The 22,348-nt window shown below is 39.6% G+C and overlaps 1 protein-coding gene across 1 annotated transcript in view; it reads left to right on the forward strand.

Annotated features, from left to right (window-relative positions):
- ntrk2a (neurotrophic tyrosine kinase, receptor, type 2a) overlaps nucleotides 1–22,348 on the forward strand; it is a gene marked incomplete at both ends in the record, with an annotated part of 88,926 nt that overhangs the window by 21,706 nt on the left and 44,872 nt on the right. The window contains one exon of the mRNA XM_083912228.1: nucleotides 74–173. Within this exon, the coding sequence (XP_083768354.1) occupies nucleotides 74–173 (100 nt within the window). The remainder of the gene's footprint in view (nucleotides 1–73; nucleotides 174–22,348) is intronic.

The raw sequence follows: 22,348 nt of genomic DNA on the forward strand, positions 1-22,348 counted from the left end.
GAAAATCTGCCTGTGGTCTATACCTTCTGGTGATGTCTCTTCTGTTTTCTAACTCTGTTTTCTTATTGTGCAGGTGTACGTAGTGGTGGGCATTGCTGCTGTCGCCTTCACTGGTTTCCTTCTAATGTTGGTTATTCTCAAGTTTGGAGGAAACTCCAAGTTTGGCATCAAAGGTAAGACTCCTGACTTTATTGGCATTGTTTGATTTCCATGTTGTGGGGGATGTTAAACAATAAAATAAATAATGATGCTGATTTGTTGTGTGTGGATATCTAGTTCAAATATTTGTAACATGGATGGCTTCATGGATACATCAAAAACACATTTCAAAAGATAAATCCAAGGTGTTAATGTTTAGCAGCACGTCAGCCATGCCATAGCCCTGGATCACAAGCACGTAGTCCCTTAACACAGGAAAATAAATCCAGAAAAAAATTATCATTAATTCATTGGCTTGGTGGGACTCTAAACTTCTTGTTCGTGGTTGCACGCTAGATCTAATATAAAGCAGCCCAACATGTGTCCATGAATCCATCCAATTCAGATGGAAACAGCTGCTGTTTGAAGGAGGTTCACTCGGTCTCAGTGCTGCTGTTGACTAACACGCATGTCGACTAAACTGAGCTCCTGTAGTCTTTTGTCACATTGATGTTAAACGACTGTGGTAGCCCTCGTTGAAGCAAAAAGCATTTTCAGAACAATGCGTGACTTTTGCAATGGCTACATGTGAAACTAATCTATCTTCTCCTATTCATCATACTGACTCACTAGAGCTCATTTGTATCTATTTTGCTCATTTTGATACCTGGCTGATTGTTTCTCATTCTCCGCAAACTAACTGCCGAACCTCCATCAGTCCTTCCTTTCCTACATACATAACAATGGTAATGCTGTATTTCAAACGGAGACATGTTCAATGTGTAGCTAAAGAACTTAAAGCAGAAAGACGCTCATCTTTTATTTCCACTGGCCCACGTTTGGTTGTAAAAGTGATTCAACCTGAGTAAATTTAGCTTTGTGGAAAAATTGGATTTGTGTAGGAACGTTTTTTTGTGCCTTGATTCAGTTTAGTTTAGTTCAGTTTAGCGTAAAAGCATAATGTGTTCATGATAAGCAAGCCGTGAAGTAAAAATTGCGGGGAAACCATTTGGTGCCGTTTAAAGATACAGTTGTTTTAGTGATAAATAACTTTTTTGGACTCTTTGAACCATTTGCATTTGATGCAGTGAAGGGCAACATTTAACATTCAATTTACCAAACCAAAAAGCAAAAAGTGAATGAAATGTAGAGACAGATGTAATTAATGTGCACTACCAGTGTAGGTGCCTGTATCTGTGCGTGTGTGTGTGTGTGTGTGTGTGTGTGTCTCTCTCTCTCTCTCTCTCTCTCTCTCTCTCTCTCTCTCTCTCTCTCTCTCTCTATCTCTCGGGTGCACTGTTGAAGGACAGTATTTTGGCATTGATTGATTTATGGCCCCCCAGAGAGGAGGGGTGCTAGACAGATGGACCAGCTAGCATACACATTGCGTGTATGTGTGTCTGTATTCATGGTCTTGTGTGCAGTTTCTTCTTTCTCCAGGAGAGGTGAATGAGGTGACTCTGAAGGAGATGATCTCTCTAATGCCTCTTAGAATCTCCTATATATTAGTATTTGTGTGTATTCTTGTACATCCTAGCATTTCTGCATGTGTCGGCGCTTCTGTTAGTGTGAACGGTGTTAGGTCACATAACGGTTTTGACATTTTGATTGCTCCCCTTGAGTCACCTTCATGCTTCTCTCATCCACTGTCTACTTCTCGTCCTCACACTTCACGTACATCCAGATGTATGTTCCCCGCAGCACACTCAGTGTTATGGAGAGAGAGAGAGAGAGAGATAGTGGTGTCGGTATGAAGCAGACAGAAAGTTGCATAGTTGGTAATCCACAATAGCAGTTGTGTTCAAATAACCACTGTTTGTTTAAAACCTCCGTGTGTTTCCTCTACCGGACCTCTGGACAAAGTTAAGTTAATCTCAACAACAGAAATACGACACCGGATGTCAGCACGCTACCAATGCTAATCAAAAACAAACATAACTTTGTAATGGAAACACACGGTTGTCGAAATCATAAACACATGCTTGCAGACACACACCCACATGAACACAGTGAGTACTGACGATGATGATGATAATAATGATGATGATAATGAGGATGACGAACTGCGATCAATAAGTGTGAAGAGAGTGTCAGGCAAGGGACCATATTGAACAGGTGTGCATGAGAAAAGCACAACTCGACCCGCTGACTCTGGAATAATAACCGCCCGTCTCTTTCTGGCAGTCAAGTCAAAAGCTGTGGCTGGTTTGCATTATTTATATTGACTGCCTTATTCTGCTCGTCTCTCATCAATTACACATGTTCAACATTTGGTATAGGTTGCTTCTCACGATCTCCACGCTGCTTCTTGACACTCCCAAGATGGATTTTTTTTATATAGTGTATATAGTTGTGTGGTATTGTGTTGGCATATGTAAAACTGACCATGTAGGTAGAGTGTTGAGAGAGTGAATGCAGATTTAGTGTAGCTGAAATACTCTAAATCTTGTTTTGACATCTGAGGAAAGCACAACAAGCTTTAAACGCAACATTGAAATATTAGTTTATACAGATGCCTATTTATGAATCCAGTTGATACAGAATAACAATAGCATTCATTTTGAGTTTTGTATGTGGCCAATTGATGTATGATAGTCCAATACACACGCACCCTCCTTTAACTCTGTTTTGGTTTCCGCCAACTCCTGAGGGAAATATCTGCCTCTTTAGCTGCTAAATGCTCTACTGTGTTCATCAGCTAGCCACTGACTTTGTCTGACAGAAAACAGCTGCTGCAGCTGGAAATGACACTGACAGTGGTGAGAGTAAACCAAAACAGTAAAGTTGTGGGCTATAATACCAAAACAGTGGGCGAAAAGATGGTAACAATCTGAAAGGGAACTGCAGACATTTCATGAATTGTTAGTAAGAAGATATTGATGGGCAACTTTAAGTTCTAAAACGTAATTATCAAAATATTAAAATGAGTGTTAAAGTAGCACAATTCAGTTGTACCATAGCACTGAAAGGACACATTTCTAAAACTACTGTCTTTTTCCAGAAGCTACTGTATGAGCGAGTTACTCATCAGGGAACCTGCAGTGAACTTTAGGGGATACTTTTTGAACAAAACACAAAATTCAGTGAGCACACTGAGGTGTGTGCTATCTGGGGATTGCATCTGGATACACATCTACGCAGCACAACCAATAAGACCAGAAACAACACAATTAATTAGAGAGTTAAAAAGGTATTATAGTATTTGAATAGTATTTTAAAACAGAAATTCCCTTACTAGTTTATAGTGGGTGGGATGTGAGTATCATTTAAAATCCAACTCAATTCAAAAATTAGGCTACAACAGGTGCCTGATCAATACAACCTTCCATTCAACAGAAAGGAAGCAAAATACCACACCAAGGCTACGTTTCACCTAATAAAATTTTCAGTTGTATCCTGGATGAGTCCCTGTGCCATAAATTGGCTTATTTATTTAGGAAGTCTTATTTAAATTGATCATCATTTTAAAAGAGAGAGAGAGAGTTACAAATTCTATGTGAATGTTGAAAGCTACAAAACTGATAAAATGGAAACCGAGAGATTTGGACAGGGGGATAGCAGGCTGGCTTAAAAAGGCCTCTTGGAAGCCTGACAGTTTTCACAATATTACACATAACGACCCTCCCAAACGGACTGCAGACTCCTGGAAGAGAAAACAGATCAGAAAGTGCAGGCTGAGAGGGAAGGACATGCTTCAGCAGCATCTATAGGTGTTCATGTCCCTGAAGCACGTGGTGGGAGGGAAGTGTAAACACACACCTGAGATCTAATGCAGGAACACGATGGAAATGTTAAAAAAAGGGGGGGGGGGGGTCATTAATGTGAACTGGAGAAACTGAGAGACAGAGAGGAAGAGAGAGTGAATGCTCGAGTTGACATTTGACAACAGAGTGAGAAAAACAGAATGAAAGCCAATGAGAAAATGAAAGAGAAGAGAAAGAGATGGAAAGCAGACATTAAAAACGGAGAGCGAGGCAAAAAGGAAAAAAAAACTGAGAGGAAGAGTGAGATGGAAGTAGAAAGTCCTCCCTTGTCCACTTATGAATGATTCATCATTAGAGCAGGTTTCAGTTTTCTCCTTGTTTGGTGGAGATATACGCCACCATCTCTCTCTCTTCCTCTCTCTCTCTCTCTCTCTCTCTCTCTCTCTCTCTCTCTCTCTATCACATGCACACACAGCTCCTCACTGCTGATCGATCGATATGACACCCTCAAGGTCAGCAGAGCGTCATTCTGGGCCTCAGGCCCTGCCGAGCATGCTCAACGTACCCACCACCTCCTCCTCCTTTTCTTCTTCCTCTCCCTGCAGAAAAAAAGGGATTTTGCTCTCTTGATTTTGTTTTTTTTTTGACGAAAGCTGCTTACCCACAAAACTTTTGCACGGAAAGCAAAAACTGGATGAGTTGAACCTCAAAATGAAGAGGCTGAAAATAAAGCTAGATAATGATTCTGTATTTAGACTAGAGCTAGGTATCCAAACTCAATACTTTTAGAGCGCTGACTGAAATGTGTCGACACCACAGTGGTGTCAGTATCCGGTCAGATTCTTGGTCTTTTTAGTCTTTTTGATCAAACATTTCTTCATTTAAATCATAACATGAATACATTTTCATTTAATTTATGAACATTTTTTGTGTGGCTGCTTTGTGTTGAACCAAATGTAAACATTGATACATTTGGCTGAGTTTGACTTATTTTGATGAACAAAAAAAAACTGTTTTGTAGAACAGGACAAAGAGTCCAGCCGTGCTATGGTAGGACAACAACACCCCTGTCTTTTAAGCCAATCATGTTCCTGAATACATCAGTCCTCTGATGCACCTGAACACATCATCAGTGATGTTACCTGAGATCATCAGATGTTTCGGGTCTTTCAAACGTCAGACATCCTGCTCAGGCGACCCAGCCACGGGTGATCAAACGGGACTTGTGTTCAAGTTGCATTCACTTTTCCCCATGGTTCTCCTCTCCGAATCCGAAGCCATCTCGAGGCTTTCTCAGCTGCTTCTGTGATGTTCTTAATGGCTCTGCTCCTTGCTGTTCCTGTGATGCCCAGGGCACTTAGGGCTTTGTGGAGCGAGTGTCCCACAAATCCTCTACTGCGGACTTTGATGGGCACACACCGAACCTTCCAGCCCTGTGTCACGACAGTCGCTGACCAGGTTATCATACTTGGTCCTCATTCTTTCATGGGCCTCCCCCAAGCGGTCCTCCCATGGCACCGTCAGCTCCATGATCAAAATGTTCTTTGTGCTCTCTGAGACCAGTAGGATATCTGGCCTCAGGGCAGAGCGGACACCGCAACTGCTTCTCCAGGTCTACAGAGAGCTGCCAGTCTTGTGCTGATGCCAGGATCCCGGCTGGTGGCTCTTTACGGCCTGCTGGCTGGTCTCCTGCTTTGACAAAAGCGATTGCACAGGTGGTGTTGCGCACTCGGCCAGAGCTGCTGATCCTTTTGCTGATGGCTTCTGCAATCGGCTTCAGAACCTGGTTGTGGCGCCAAGTGTAACGGCCCTGGCTGAGCGCTTTTGGACAGCATCTCGGGATGTGTTCTAGAGTGCCTCTTGCGGAACAAAATTGGCAGTTCAGGGTCTCCACTTTCCTCCAGGTGAAGAGGTTTGCCGGACTAGGGAGGACATCATAGACTGCCCGGATCAGGAAGCTGATGCGGTGTGGCTCAGACTGTCATAGGTCCGTCCAGGTGACTTTGCGGTCCATGGTGTGCTCCCATCTGGTCCAGGCCCCCTGCTGCCCCAGACCAGCTGGCCAACCCAACTCCACTGCAGTCCTGACCTCATCCTGTATCTGCCTGCGCTTCTCCTTGCCCTTGCACTCCCTGAGCTGAGGTGGTGTTGGGAACATCCCCAGGCCTGCTCTGCCATGGGCCACCACTCCCACCAGCTCTCTGTGGCGCAGTCGTGATTCTGCGTCCAGCACAGGGGACTGGGCACTCCACTTCCTTCCCGTCTTCACCACCACACCTGCCTGGGCCACAATCATAAATAAGAAGGACACGCTTAAAGGTCAGTTGGATAGGAAGTGTGAATGAGGCCTGCCAGGGTAAAATGGTCTTTGTTTTCACAGACGTTTCCTAAGCAACTGTAACAAATTATTCGAATGTCAGTGGGTTATTTGAGGTGAACAGCCTCAAGCTGTAAGTACTCTGAGTCACTGGAGCGCTGAATTGAAACTATAGATACCGGAACGGATTTAGTATGCACCTGACAAGATGTGATAAACAAAACTTCACATTTCACATTTTACAAAGACACACAAAATAACAGTTTCAACTTATTAATCAAGAATGTAAATATAAGGTTGGATGATTAAGTCAACTGCACCTAACAGCAGAATAATATTAAGCAGATACAAATGTATTATCTTTGACTTGTCTTAAATTGATTTGTTGTCCTTAAAGGAAACTATGGTTTATCTCATCTAGGTTTTTATTTTTGTAGCTCTAGGATCGTCTAAATTGCCCAAGCTTGTTGCCCTATTTGCCCTACTTTTAGCAATGTGTTCCCAAATTTCGGCAATTAACTGGACTACTACAATGTTATGGTATTTGATAGAACTGATGGCTGATGTTAGAACATAAACGGATAGATGGATGGACAGACAAGAACGCCTTGGCTCTGTTGGTGTTTATTATTTCACTTTGTGCCCTGGATCAGGTTTTTCAAGGAACAGTTTTGTTTGTTTGCAGATTTTAGTGTTGAGAGCAGGGGAAGAAAAGACTAAATGCCTATGGCAGATCCTGAGGGCAATGATTGTTTGAAGTGCTCTGAAAATGGAAAGTGCACTTTTCCAAAGTAAAATGTTGCCTGAGGACCTTGTCTGTGCCTGACTGCAGCTTTTCTTTTTATACGCATTGCACTTTATAAGTGATTGTTTTTAGTGTTATGTCAGTTTGATTACGGGTGTGTTCACATCTGGGCTGGACATATTATAGATTGAGTCAGAAAAACACAAATATTTCTTCTAATGTAAAAACAAAAGTGTATTGGTTGCAAGATTTGTCTTTCTTGCTGATAAACATGGTGTCTTTTTGTTGGATTTTTGGGATGTTTTTCTGAAGCTGGAGCAAAATTCTCTAGAATTTTAGTTTTTTTTACTTCCACCATCTATCGTTCTTTAAAGTGTCCCAATTGTGCAAAACTTGCAAAATCTATCTTATTTTTCACACCCAGAAAATAAGTTCAACAATTAAAAACATGAGATATGCATTCAAAAGAATTGGACGGACGGACATCCTGAAAACATAATGCCTCCTGCCACGGCTGTCGCCAGCGCAGCACCATTATAGAACTGTTTTAACTTCAAAGCTGTTTTGGAAATATCACATTTCTGCAGAAGTTTTTTTAGCTGAAATAATAATTTATCAGCTTTAATGATGATTTTTTTTTTCAAAATAATGTGATATGAAAGCACCCATGTGAGAAATCAGAGAGAACAATCAAAAGCCTATATGGTGTATTTTGAAGGAGTCAGAGAACGTGAACATAGTGACCATAAGTTGGTGTTTGTCTCTTCTCATCTTTGTCAGTCCATTATACAGCAATACATCATTTCCTGTCTTGTATTGGTCAGCCTGACACTTACAAATGGTCAGAGTAGTGGAAAAATAGATAAATTATAGTTTTGCAGGGCACAAATGAAAATTATTACAGAACAGCCGAGTAGTAATAATTGGTTTCCATTTTGAAATACGAGGGCTTTATAAATTTGATTACTCTCCACTTCAAAAAAGGAAGCACTTTAAAATGTTTAGTGTGACTGTGTTTTATTTTCCCACTGACAACCCCCATTCGTATTAGACAACATAAATGGACTTTAAATGGTCATACAAGGAAATCAGGGGGTCATGAAACTTACTCAGCACATGCACTAACTACATATTTATCTACATATTTAGGACATTACAGATACCAAAGTCTGGGATGTTAGGTTCTCTGGCGGCAGCTGTAATTTATTAATGGAAATAATTTTCCTTTAATGTTATTTTCAAATGGCTGAGCACAGATGACTGTCATGTAATCGCTTCATAAACATCAACATACAGTAATTTGCAACAAAATGAGGGCTCATATTTAATTGTTGGAAAGTACTTTATAAAAAAAAATTCACTACAGCTGTTACTCATGTGTATCTTGATATTCTCTGTGCAGTACATCTAATATCGTCAGTGCAACTTCCTTTAAAAAAACACTTAACTCAGTGATAGAAAAGGGGGAAAGAGAGGGGATGACATGCAGTAAAGTCCATCTGGGGTTGGCTTTTACCCGCTGGCAAGCACTGAATGACAGGATGGGGATGAAGAATAACCGCAGTCAGGGGGCATGCACATCTGGTGTCATTGAGCCAGGGTGAAGGGCCAAACGTTAAATGTTGTGTTTACAAACGGCAATGGAAAAATCCTACTCATCCTGCCTTTCAATTAAGCACTTGTTACTTTCCAGTGTAACATAGACAGATATTTTTTTAGTAAAATATATTTTACTGTTTGGATTCAGATTCAAGTCATCTGACTGGAGACCAAGTAATGCAAGTCCACACTTACTTGTGTACGCAAACATTTTATACTGCATGAACACCATGTCAGTGTGATTTTTGTGTACGCAAACATTTTATACTGCATGAACACCATGTCAGTGTGATTTTTTTTCCTGCAGACAAAATGACAGTGTCGTTGTTCAAGGTCCTTGCGGACGCTCAGTAAATGTCACTGCTGCCTGTGTGTACATGCTGCATCAATTTAGCTTTTTCTTGGCAGTACAGTGAATGTCTGTATGATAGAGTCTATGTTAATGAGGCTTAAGATATCGATCAACACCTAGTCCTGCTGCACTTAGGCAGACACTCAAGCGACCAGGACACGCACACACACACACACACACACACACACACACACACACACACACACACACACACACACACACACACACACACACACACACACACACACACACTCACAGATAAAAGAGTCCCCAATTCCTGTGAATATGTATGAGAGTTGGCAAAGATGCATGCCAGTATCATTTACTGTCGGGCTGCTTTTGTGTTGTATATTTGTGGAGCATTTTGTACACAGCAGGGAGGGCGATAAAAGAGAAGGGGGGCGGGGGGTGCAGCAGTGCTGAGCGATTGGGAGCAGCACTATAACAGATAGAGGTTTATTGATTGATCAATGGATCGTTTGCCTGTCCAGACTGAGCCAGGATGCCTCAGTCTTCTTGGTCCTGCCTTCCCATCACCCATCACTACCTAATGCTAAGTTCAGCAGCTCTGGTCTGCAGTGTGTGTTTGTTTGTGAGTGTGTGTGTGTGTGTGTGTGTGTGTGTGTGTGTGTGTGTGTGTGTGTGTGTGTGTGTGTGTGTATGTGTGTGTGTGTGTGCATGCATGCGTGTGTGTGTGGCGGTGGTGGTGGTTGGGGGGGGGGGGTTGTGACGGGTGGTAAAGGTAGGTATGTGAAGAATAAAAAACAAAAAATCGATGCAAGAGAAAGAGGGGGGGGGGGGATGTGCGAAATATAAAGAAAGTCCTCTGTGTATCAATGGGTTTTCATGTGTCAGTCAGAGTCCGTCTTTGTTTTTCCTCATACATAAATACATGTTTATAACTGCATAATGTCTCACACAGTTACTTCCCTATTCTACAGTACATGCGCTCACAGCTCCAGAGACATATAAAACCAGTGAGATTTATTACTGGTTCTTAAAGTCCAGTCTGCACAACCATGTGCATGATGGACAAGAACACATTGTTATATAACACGATGTATATATATATATATAGATAGATAGATAGATAGATAGATAGATAGATAGATAGATAGATAGATGGATAGATATTATATCTTTTTAAAGATTGTAGACTTTATGTTCTACAGAATAACAAGCTGATGAGTATTAATAATTATAATAACAGAATTAGTCCAAAGTGCTGTTAAATTAAAGAAATAGTCCATGTTAAAAAATAACAGTCAGCCAATCTTGCAAAGTTTTTCAACAGGATTATGGCTATTTTTAAGTAGCTATATTAAATACTTACCAGAGTGTGCTTGTTTGTTCATTTGCATATCTGTTTATTTAATGACTGAAAAGTTCTCCTCTTTATTGTAATGCATTTTTTTATTGGGTAATAACCATCACTGTGTCTTTCATTGTTGACTAAAATCTTCAAGTCAAAATAAAAGTAGCATTTAAGATTATGATGTATTAGAGATCTTGTAAAGTTTTAATGTTCAAAGCTTCTACGTTAGTGTTCCTCTTCAAGAGGCAATTGTTAATTCCCTCAATGGAAAGAGAGATAAGAAGTCCACCAAATAGACATGAATGTGTCCCAACTAATCAAATTCAAAAATTAATTTTACTTTCAAATTGGAGCTTTGTCTGTTTGTAATTAATTTTTTAATAAATGTTTTTATATAACCCTGTAGGAAGTCTTGGAGGAAGAGATCATATGTGTTGTGTGTGAAAGGATCTCATATAGTGTGTCTGAGAGAACAGCCACACTATCCTGATGCTACGGCACATACTGTATGTTAGCAGCCTCAGAGAGCAGCCAGTTGGATTTATTATTGTGTTTCTTAAAGTCCAGTCCATGGCCCAGTGCCAAGAACTACCATTTTCGCTGAGCTGTCCACAGGTTTCTTAGCTGACATAAGACAACCGATGAAAAATACTCACAACCAAGCGAGAAGCAGTCTGAAGCTGACACGCACAGAAAAGAAAACATACATCCTGAGAAAATGGTGATTAAACAGACAGATGGTGCTGAGAATACAGTCAAATGAGGAAACATATGTTTGTATATGTATGTGTGTATGTATGCATGCACACATGAGTAGTCTTCATTTCTCAATGAGAGAAAAAAACACATTTCAATAGATGCCATACCACACACATTTTGTAGAAGTCATATTTAAATCACTTATTTAAAGTGATGTTGTTGGAGTGAATGTTTGGAATGATTTGGCCATAGATTTAAAAGACTGCAGAACATTAATTTACTTTAAAACTGTTCTAAAGAGGAACATTATTCAAACATATGTTGATTGTGTATGCTGACAGCAGCAATAAATTAGACATTATCTTTTGACCTGTGTGTAGCTGCTACCTAAGCTTATGTATTTTAAAGGGTAGGCGTTATAAGCTTTAGCTTCTGCCTATTCCCTTTTTTCAGACATTGTACATTTATTTTTTGTGTTTGTCATGAAATGTCTTTGTCTGAAATGTCTGAAAATAAACTGAACTGAAACTGAAACTTCTCGAATTTCAAATTAGGGCTGCAGCTAGCAATTATTTTCTTTATCGATTAATCTCCCCACAATTTTCCTGACTAATCGAATCATTGGTTTATGAGCCCAGTGTAATATTTTTTTAAGTGCTTGTTATAGAGAAACCAGCAAATATTCTCCGTTGAGATGTGTTTTTTTTTTTTCAACCTTGGCCAAGTGAGTTACTGAATTTGACTTGCCCCGTGCAATCGGGCAAGCCTTATTGTTAAGCGGACTATAAGGTGCTAAAGGATGTTTAAGTGAGTAAGGTTTAAATAGGAATGTTCTATAAGAGTTGCATTTCGACCCTCTCCTGTGCGAATGCAGCATATAGCTTTGATGAATAGCCTGTAATTGCTTGTAGTGTATGGAGCTTTGTGGTGTGTGTGTGTGTGTGTGTGTGTGTGTGTGTGTGTGTGTGTGTGTGTGTGTGTGTGTGTGTGATGCGTGTGTGTGTGTGTGTAACAGAGAGAGAGAGAGAGAGAGAGAGAGAGAGAGAGATGCAGACAGGAAATGCGTTCAGTGTCTGTGTTTGTCAAAAGGTCTGTAGCTTGACATGGATGACTTCCGTTGCCCATTGCATGCTGTTGCCATGGCAACCTGCGTCATTGCCAACCTGTGCTGCTCCAAAACTAAATCATTATCACTATCTGAGTCAAGGAGAGGAGTGAATCACTACCTTCAGACACACACACACACACACTAGCACACCTGAACACACACAGAGACATGAAGTGACACCTGGGACCGACTAAAGTCAGCAGTTGAGAGACCGAGATGGGAGCGGACCAAAGATGCCAAATCGTAAAGCCTGAGTTCATTACTGCAGCATGCGGCATCAAGCTGAGAGATCTTTTGCCCCGTTTACTGGCATTGTTTATGAAGTGAGTCATAGAATGAAAAACACGTTTCACTCCTCCCACAAGGACTGACAGTGATTGGCAGCCAAACATGACATCGATATGAATTTTTGAGGTTGAAATTGTATGTTTGAGTATGAGTGGTATACTGCCTTGATATACTGAGCATCAAAACCATGACACATGAGATGTATTTCTTTTGAAATATTTAACGGCAGCAGCTGGTATAAACGATGTAACAGGTGCTGGTCTATAAATAGAAGTATGAAGTAAAAGAATTGTGCACACTGTGATGAATGCTACTGCACACAGTTAGATTAACACGCACTACAAAACACATCAGTTTTGCATTTGAATTTAGGGCTGTTTCCATCCATGGCTCTGTAGTCACTAGGGATGTGATGAGACCTTCAGCTCACCAGACGAGAGTATACACGATATTGAGTCCACGAGACAAGACAATATTTTAACACTATTTATTAATTTTCAGTATTTTCTTTATAGGCGCGGTTGGTTTTTGCAGAGAGCTGTGGCGAAGCTGCAGGTGTCTTTGAATAGTGCTCATGTTAGCCACTGTGTAGCCCACGGTACTCACGCCCATAAAGTGTCTGTGTGTGTGTGGGGGGGCATCTTACAGTGCCTAGTGCCTAGATATTGTTCGTGTCTTTTCTGTCAATGCTAATTATCCACTGACATATTGATATCTTGAGACAACTTTTACCTTGAGGATAAATATCGTTACATTTTATTATCGTGAGATTTCCTGGGACGATATCTTGTCAAACCCCTGGTAGCAACTATAGCATGTTTTAATATATAACTCCCCAACTTAATGGTACAGAAAGTAATTGGACAAGTTACCAAATAAAGTCATAATATTAAATATTTGTGAAATATATGCAATCAGTGACGGAAACTTGTTTATCTCTGGGGATGCTCTGTCATGCCAGTATGGCTGTGTATTGGTAACAATCTTGCAATCTGGTATGTATCGTGATACAGGGGCTACGATTCAATATATTGGGATATATTGTGATACTGTAATCAAGACGATATATTGTGATTTTAGGGAAACTGTCATAGTATAAAAAAAACACAACCATATGGCTATGTTGTTATTCTTAGTGGAAGAGTCAAATGTCTGAAGATACATTACAACACTGCTACCTAGAGAGGGTTTAAACCGCACAAAACGAACCAGTCTGCCACAAATTTCTGCATGTAAACTATTAAAAATCGATTAAGGGTTTTTGTGAATCAATATACAGTAGTAAAGTAAGTGCATCGATATTTTCTTACACCACTAGCAAGTACTAAAGTCACCCTCACTTATTGGCATTCTTTTGGGAATTTCTTCACTTCAGTTTGGTCTTCAGAAAGTTGCACTGAGGTCCTTTTGCTATTCATTGTTACTCAGTGATCATCATACTATATGCTCTAGTCTAAAGCTGCTACTTTTCCCGACCGATAAAGATATTTTTACAGCGGAGAACTTAGACCCTGACCCAGTTCTGGCTATGCCAAATGCATAAACCATCACATGGAAACCTTCTGCGATATCAATAAAACCCTTTTGATGTAACATTCCTCTGCTGTGTTCTGGGATTGTTCAACCATTAAACTTCCACTGCGCACCTACACAAGTATTCAGCTCAATCATTGTATTGAAGAGTCGAGGTACAAATTAGAGTCCATCGTGTCTCTAGTGGATTGATATTAGGTCGCTGTAAGAATCTCAACAAACTTTCCTCAAAGGGGACATAAGGTTTTTGTCTTTGTGGTCACTGCTTGTCACAGTCGCTATGTTGTTTTTTTGTTTTTTTTCTCGTGGTTCCTCTGCAAATTTTCCATGAATGGCAATCACAGCTTAAGGGGGAAAGCAGGTTGTTGTTCTTGGCTCGCCTCCCCCTGTCCTTTATCATAAAGTGTCAGCAGCCTGGAATGGTTTTCTCCTTTACATTCCCGTCCTGACAGACATCTCAGCCATTACTTGCCTGGTCTAATTTTAGTTCCACTGCACAAGCTCCCTAATTACACATCCTTCTTTGTCAAACCTGCAGCAGTAGTGGGGTTTTTGTTTTGGGACAGGACATAATAAGCTGCTGTTCTGTGATTAAACACAATCTGGATGTATTCCTCAAATCATGTTTATTCGTCTGTGCTTTTTTTCAGTTTTTAATAATCTAGTAGAGGATGTTTATCACCTCTATGGCAGACTCTCCTATCCCCTGGCCCTCGTTAGTTTTTGCACGGAAGCTAAAGGATTTATACTGTAGATCCTACACTAATTATTTGATTCCAGTAAGCCCATGCAGAATTACATCCATATATTACATCCACACTTCAAGATTAACTTGTAATCTTAACATGCATTGCCTATGGTGGAAGCAAGAAAATGTGGTCTTTTTATAGTGAAGGTGTGAAGGTTGTGGGTGGTGGTTTGAATGTCATGATCCAGGAGACTGGAATCTGCATCCCATCACATCCTTGCAGTTTACATTCCTTTTTAAAGTTAATTTGAAAATTAATGAGATATTGTTGAAGGCAAGCATTGCTTAAATGCTGGCATTAAATGTGTTAATAAAACATCATTGGCGCTGCAACTGTTTTTATTATTGAGTATTTTGTTGATTAATCAGTTGTTTAGTCCAAGAAATGTCCACAAACTAAAGCAATACCTAAAGATATCAAGTTTTCAAAAATGTGAAACAGAAAAAAGCAGCATATCCTCAGACAGGAACCAATAATGTTTGAAATGTTTGAAAACTACCTGAAAAAAATCAGTTGATTATTGAAATAGTTGCAGAGTAAGATTCGTAATTGTTACTGACATAACGCCTGTCTTTGAAAAAATCCTGTATTCATTATACTCTACATCCTGTATTACTCTCATATTTTACTCTCTCACTCTAATCACTGCCAAACAGCAGCACTACTCCGTCCTGCCTGAACAACACAAGTTGCTTTCTTCATTGCAGTATATGGAGTTTAAAAGCATTTCTCTTCAGCAACATATTTCTGCTTGAACTGCCATTTAGTGCTAGAGGATTTTTAAGTGATTACAGAATGGGCAGGATGGTTTTGGACTGCTTAAACTTTTTGTTGATTGTCAAAACTGTTAACTGCCACAAGTAGAATCACCCCCCCCCCACCCCCATCAAAAAAAATAAAATGTCAATAGCTGCATGAGTTGGCATGCCTCCCCTCTCAAACACAGTTGGAGATGCAAGGCCAAACAAGTGTAGTCCAACTGATTAGAAGCAACATTTTTTTTAGTTCTAGCTAGGTATTTGTAGCACTGTAACTGAGCCCTGAGGACATAAAGCTTGCACATGAAATTAAATTGAAAACACTGCTGTGACACACCTGGAATTTAACCGTTATTCTCTTATTTTTACCTCATCGCTATCTCTCTCCACTCATCTGTTTGATGTTTTGTGAGACATGACTCACTTATACCTCCAACAGTTTTCGCGCACACAAACTGTAGGTTTATCGGTGACATTTTTGGGATATTTGGAATGCATTTGATCCTTTTCGTCCACATCCCGCGGAGAGCTTTTACTTCTTTTGGCTGGCTCAGCCTCTGTCGTAAACCGACAGGTTGGTTTTGTACATGTAATTCTCTGACACAGATAAGACTGTTCTGTTTGGCTGGCATGGACTCCCCCCAGTGACATGCCAGGTGTTAGTACCAGCCTGATTTTTTTTTTTTTTTACAAAGAAACATGCATGTGTGTGTTTGCAGGCACAGATGTGACACAAAGTTGAAACAGCTGGATATGTTAAACAGCCCAATGTCCTCTCTGGTACTAACAATATAAGTAGGTGTGAGAGTGTCCATTTTGGCGCAGTGGGAAGGTCGAGGGCTATGAAGTGAAGTTCAGATGTTGCATAGAATCGATAGGTTTATTGTTCATGTTTTGGTAAAAGGTCACTTTGTTGTATTTTTTAAACAAATAAACGCTTGACTGGGAAGCTGCTTTTCTGTGGATCTGTATAAAATATCAGAGTGGCGGTGACCTTTGCAGCATAATTGATGAATAAATATACTCAACATTATCAAACACACAGATGACAGTGTGTGCACCAGTTAAACTGTTGGACTTATCTTTGTACGGTTAGGTATATAATCGGGCTCAATCTTTAGAGAAGAGGTTTATCTAGAGTGGTATTGAGTCACACTTTAGACTGGTTGAGACTGAAATATCTAAAGTAACAGGGCGCTTAATTTGAGTAAAGACATTAAAGTTCCCCAGTAGATGTATCCTACTTTGCTTTCATTTAGCACAATCCAGCAGGTCAACATTTGACTCTGTCCAATATTTGGTTTGTAACTTGAAACTCATGACTAAACTGATGACATCAGTCTAAGATGTACTTTGTGTTTAGTATGCTAACAGGCAAAGCTAAAATGAAGAATATAAACAAACATTATACCTTCCAAACATCAGTATGTTAGCATTTGGCACATAACTACTTCAACACCGTTCAATGTAGAAACTTCATTTAAGCTTCAAAATGTTTACCTCGTTGAGGACATTATCTGACTTCTAGTGTTGGCAGCTTTCATACTTTCTAAAATATTTAACATTTTTGGGGAATTTTTCTCCCATTCAAATGAATTGACAGAATGTTCACATAGCGGCTGACAATCATATGCAGAGTGGGGTAAAGGAGATATTTTGCTGATTTAAATCCAGCTCTGTGTCAAAGCAATGTGGGTAGTATGTGCAGATGAACAGTGTTTAGCTTCCCTCTGTGGGAACGCAAAGGTCCGCCGAGGGTCTGCCGTTGATTTGCTGGATGAAGCGAAAGGCTGCTTTTTTTTGAATAACATTAGGATAATTCACTAAACCTCCCTGCTCTAATACTAGATTTATTAACCTAGAAGATTATTTACTCACAGTATGTGTAGTTTGTGAAGGTTGGAAAAACAACACAAGGAGATTAACATGTAGCTCCATTTTAAAGATTGACATAAAACCTCAAATAACGCTGCTTTCCTTAGCATCAAATGACTGAATGATGGTTATTTTCATGTTGCAAAGCCTTGTGTACTTTCTCCATCCTACAGTAAATTACTGAAACTACTTTTAACAAATACTAAGCAAAAACAGTCTTTGTGGTACTGACACTACCAGCAACAAGGGGTCTCTTGCAAAAGCTGTTTGTTATTATCATTATATCATTGGTTTTATATTATGATTCTACAGTTGTGTTGTTTTCTTTTGTTACTGTTGTTTTGTTTTTTGTTATTGTTTATGTTTTTTGTGTTTCCCTTCAGGCTGTGCGTTGTTTCAGAACATCCCAGTGGAGTTGGTCTCACGCTAACGGAGACGGACACACAAGAGACTAAAACAAAGAGAGAAAGATTGCATGTGTGTATATTTGTGTTTGAGTGTGTTTGTGGGAGAGAAAATGGAAAATGGGGGAAGATAAAGCAGAGGGGCATTTACATATCCAACCAACAAAACAAACAAAAAATAAGTATAAAACATTCAGGGAGTAGACCCTTTAGATGGTTACAAGGTTGTACAATGGTACACAATGGTCAGGTGGATGGTGTCCATTATCTTCTAAAGGTAGAAGAACCAGGTAGAGCTCTGGGCTGAAGAAGCCTGATCAACCAATCAGAGAGTGCCTTCAGAGACACATAAAAGCCTCCCATTGGATGAATTATTCATATCAGAGGGACAGAGACAGCCATTAACCTACATCTTCCTCAAATACACACCCCCTCCCAACTCTATACACATCCCCTACCCTCAGTACACACACTGCTGCAGATTTAGGCACATTGGCTACTGATAGCACTCAGCCCCTTTGTGCTGATAAAGACCAGCTCAATATTTCTTCTTACACATATTATGCCCCTTTCACACATGCACTTCAAACCTAATATGATCTAGACATCCCCCGGCAGGACTGTATGTGAAAACTCAAACAACTGAGTCAGTCGGACCGGGCATCGCTAAGGGTTTGCCTCCCAGCTCCCTAGTACAGAGATCAGGTAACCTCATACGTGAATTTTATAGTCGCTCATTCTCCGGTGAGTGGGGCCTGAAAGCAAAGAGAGTAATCTCCGACAGTGAAGAAGAGGGGTGATTTAAACAAAAACTGCAAGGAAACTGTCTTACTGAAAAGATGACAAGATTAAGGAACGACTTTCGATAAGATAAGACAAATTTAAGGAACGTCAAGAGTTTATGACCAAATTACTAACTCTAAGCTTTGTCGGCGCAGTGTTATCCGCATCATGTCCTCCTTCCTGCTACTCTACCCATGCGTCCCCCTTCGCCTAAGAGAATGCATCTGACACGGACAATCTCCTGTTGTGCGCTGCATGTGTGAAAGAGAAATGGACCAATCACAGGACCTATATCTCCTGACATTGTCCAGGGTTTATATGTGAAATGGCGATAAGATCCGAAATTTGTAAACAATGTTGCTATCAGAGTCTTGTTTAAATTAGGACCAACTTAGACCCTTTATTAATAACACCAAATCCAAACACTCAGCTGGCTCTTGGTGATCCTGCTCAACTGATTTTATAAAGCAGAACAGGTTGAAGAAGTTTTAAGGCTCATTAAATTGAGGAACCAAAAACACTTTGTAGACTGGAAAAGAAAAAGTATCTTTGAAGAGCGAAAAAATAAATAAATTGATTTTGCTCGAATTTGGCAGCAGCTTCCTGTTAGTGAAGCTAGCACTTCTGCAAGTCAAAGATAGAAAGAGTAATAAAAGTGATCAAGAGACACGGGAACGCATTCGAGAGAAAATGGCTTCACTTCCAATTGCCTTGCTCCTGCGAGCAATAAATGCTAAAAAGGAGGATAACTACGTGATGAGTTGGGCAGGTTACTGAAAGTATTTTATTAAAGGCTGCTAGCACCAGGAGTGGCAAAGCACACTACCTAACTGTTTGGGAGGCACTGTGCTCTCAAAATTCCGCACAACTGTCAAATTAGTTTTGCAGGTATTCACCACACCTGTCAAAACATCCAGCACATCCGCCACAAGACAGATTTCTCTCCCTCCTCCTCCTCCTGCCAACAGCCCTGTTATAGTGGAAATCATGGCTCTATAAATCAAACAATGTTGGGTTGGGGTTTTTTTTTTTTGGGGGGGGGCTGTCTTTACATTACAAAATGTTTAAGATGTTACATGCCTTGTCTGTACCTAGGGAAGACACACCTCGTCAGTTAAATTTCCAATACTGACACACACACAAGATCATAAATGGAGGTCTCTGTTAAATGAATCATCTGTTGCCTTCCACCCACCTTTCCTCTCTGAGACAGAAGCAGTCATGCATGCACATCTGTCTATAATAGTACACATGTGCACACAAAGACCAAGGAACATTTATACTGCACACAGAAAACCTTAATAGTTTGGGCCACATTGGACATTTATAAATATGTATCATAAAGCACTTTTTTCAATGTGCCCATTTTGCTCAGACACATATTCATTTTAGATACATGAACAGATACACGAATGGAGACAGCTAAATGGTTATATTCACAACTGCACACATGAATTTATAAATCCATGCACATGTCAAGAGGATAAGTGTGCCTCATGTGTGCATGTATGTAGCATTTTACTGCAGTCCATCTGTACACGTCAAGTCACACACACACACACACACACACACACGCACACACGCACATACACACACACACACACACACACACACACACACACACACACACACACACACACACACACACACACACACACACACACACACACACACACACACACACATACACACCCACACATACACACTGAGGCAGTGCTGGCTGAGATTGAGGTCAGGGCAGATGCATGGGGAATATTTGATTAAGAGGGCTACAGGGTTAACGCAGACATTTTCTGCTGTTGCGGGACAAGATTTTTTTGAAGTGAATCACAGTTTAATGGAGTACAACCTTTTTTTTTTTATCACAAAACCCAGACAGACCAGTCAGCAAATATAATCTAAAAATAATGAAAAATAAAGACAAGAACAAAAAAAAAACCCACCTTATTATGTTTTCAGATGACTGATGTTTTTAAATCACATTATCTTAAAAGTGTGCACTTGAGGAGCCTCTGCATCCACTAATAAAACCAAAAAGGGGCAGTGTACTTTCACTTAAGTATAGAGATTCACATTTAAATTGGTGTTCATTGATCATACTGTGGTCTGTTAGCTGTTCAAACTGCACTTAGTGTATATACTTTACATATACTTCAGTTTAAATTCTCATTTATTTACTCTTAGAGTGATTTTGAAAGTGTCTGTAAACTACTTCTCTTATGGCCGTGGATTTTATTTTACAAATCTGTGCAACCCTATGCTAAAACACTATCAGATACACTCCCCAAAGCATTCTCAAGCTTTTGCAGTGTGGGATTAATTGAATAATATATGAGAATTAGGGAGCATTTGATTGGTTGAATCTTCAGTCAGTTTAGTCCACTTGTGTATTAATACACAAAAGATAAACATGCTCATAATTGAAAGAAAACCCCACATTACGATCTGTTTTGGGCTTATACATAAAAAGCACGAGAATAAAGGCTATTTAAAACAAAATGCATCAAAATGGATAAATAAAAACAAAAGGTAAATACAATTAATTAAAATAGCCCTGAAGCAATTAATGATAAAAGTCAAAGTGAATGGAAGTGTGGGTGTTTTGTGTGTCTGTGTGTTTTTGATGATGTGTTTGTGTACGCATCAGTACGGTGTGTTTATAAGATAAACTGAGAAAGAAAGAAAGATCATTTTCTATTATGGTGTGGAAACTGCAAACAGTCACAGTATTCAAACATTGTAGCTCCATCAGCAACATGAATGTAATTTTTTTGTCTGTTGCTATAAATGTGAACTTGCATTTAATCTTCTTACATGCAAATATAGTGTGTATACATATTTGAAAGTCTCTGGGGGAAGATGTCTCACAGCTGATAGAAGATACAATAGATACAGTAGTACAATAGATATTTACTATATACCCCCTTCACTTACAACCTGCAAATAAGTCCATGATGGATAATTGCATCCTACCACTTACGATTGCAATCTACCAATGTGTTTATGATTAGAGCACGTTCTTCATAGATCTAACCTCTTCGTTTTGCTCTCAAAGTGCATGAGATTGATGCATTTAAGTCTAAAATGTACAACATTTTCTCCCGGGATCTCCTTACAGGATGAACATTCCTGTAGGCTATTTTTCCATATTGTGATGTATATTGCAGAAAAAAAACCAATGCAATGTCAGTTTTTTTTCCAATATCATTTCAACAGCATCATTTCTTTTAATATACCCATTACTGTTAAGTGCAAAGTAAGAGAGTTTTTTCAACCATTGGACAAACACATAGGTAGAATAGTCACTTGGATAAAGCCAACTCATAAATGTGACATGACCAGTATTTAAACTTTACTGATGAAAATAGAGAATGGATTACACGAACATTAGCATAAACACCTAAAAAGAGTAAAAATGACCTTTGTTGTCTCCACAACTTAAAGCAAACTTTGACAGTTTGTGAAATACCATTTTTATATATATATATATATACAAGTATGATTGTAGCATAATGTAGGACTAATTAATTAGCTCTACTGCTGGTAGATGATATTTGTAACTGATGGACAGAGCCAGGCTGTCTAGTTCCCCATGTTTCCAATGTTTACGCAAAGATAAGCTATCTGGCTATATATTCATAGGACAAACAGTGAGAGTGGTATTGATCTTCTTATCTCACTCCCGACCAGCAAGTAAATCAATCTATTTCCCAATATGTCAAACTATTCCTTTAAAAAAACAAAAAGGAATAAAAACTACCGTGATTCATGTTTTGTCAGGATATGGTCTACTGAGAGCTACATGAGAGATATCGTGTCCATATTTTAAGCTAATTTTGGTCCAGTATTTCTGTGTTTCAACAAGCTGAACGTTTTAGTCAATTTTTACTTCACTTCTACTTTGGATTTGGATTCCCAAGATTCCTCTGTACGGTTACACAGACAGTACATTGCCATTCAGAAGCTATAAGGAGCCATTAA

Source organism: Echiichthys vipera (assembly GCF_963691815.1).
Source record: "Echiichthys vipera genome assembly, chromosome: 4".
Taxonomy (NCBI): domain Eukaryota; kingdom Metazoa; phylum Chordata; class Actinopteri; order Perciformes; family Trachinidae; genus Echiichthys; species Echiichthys vipera.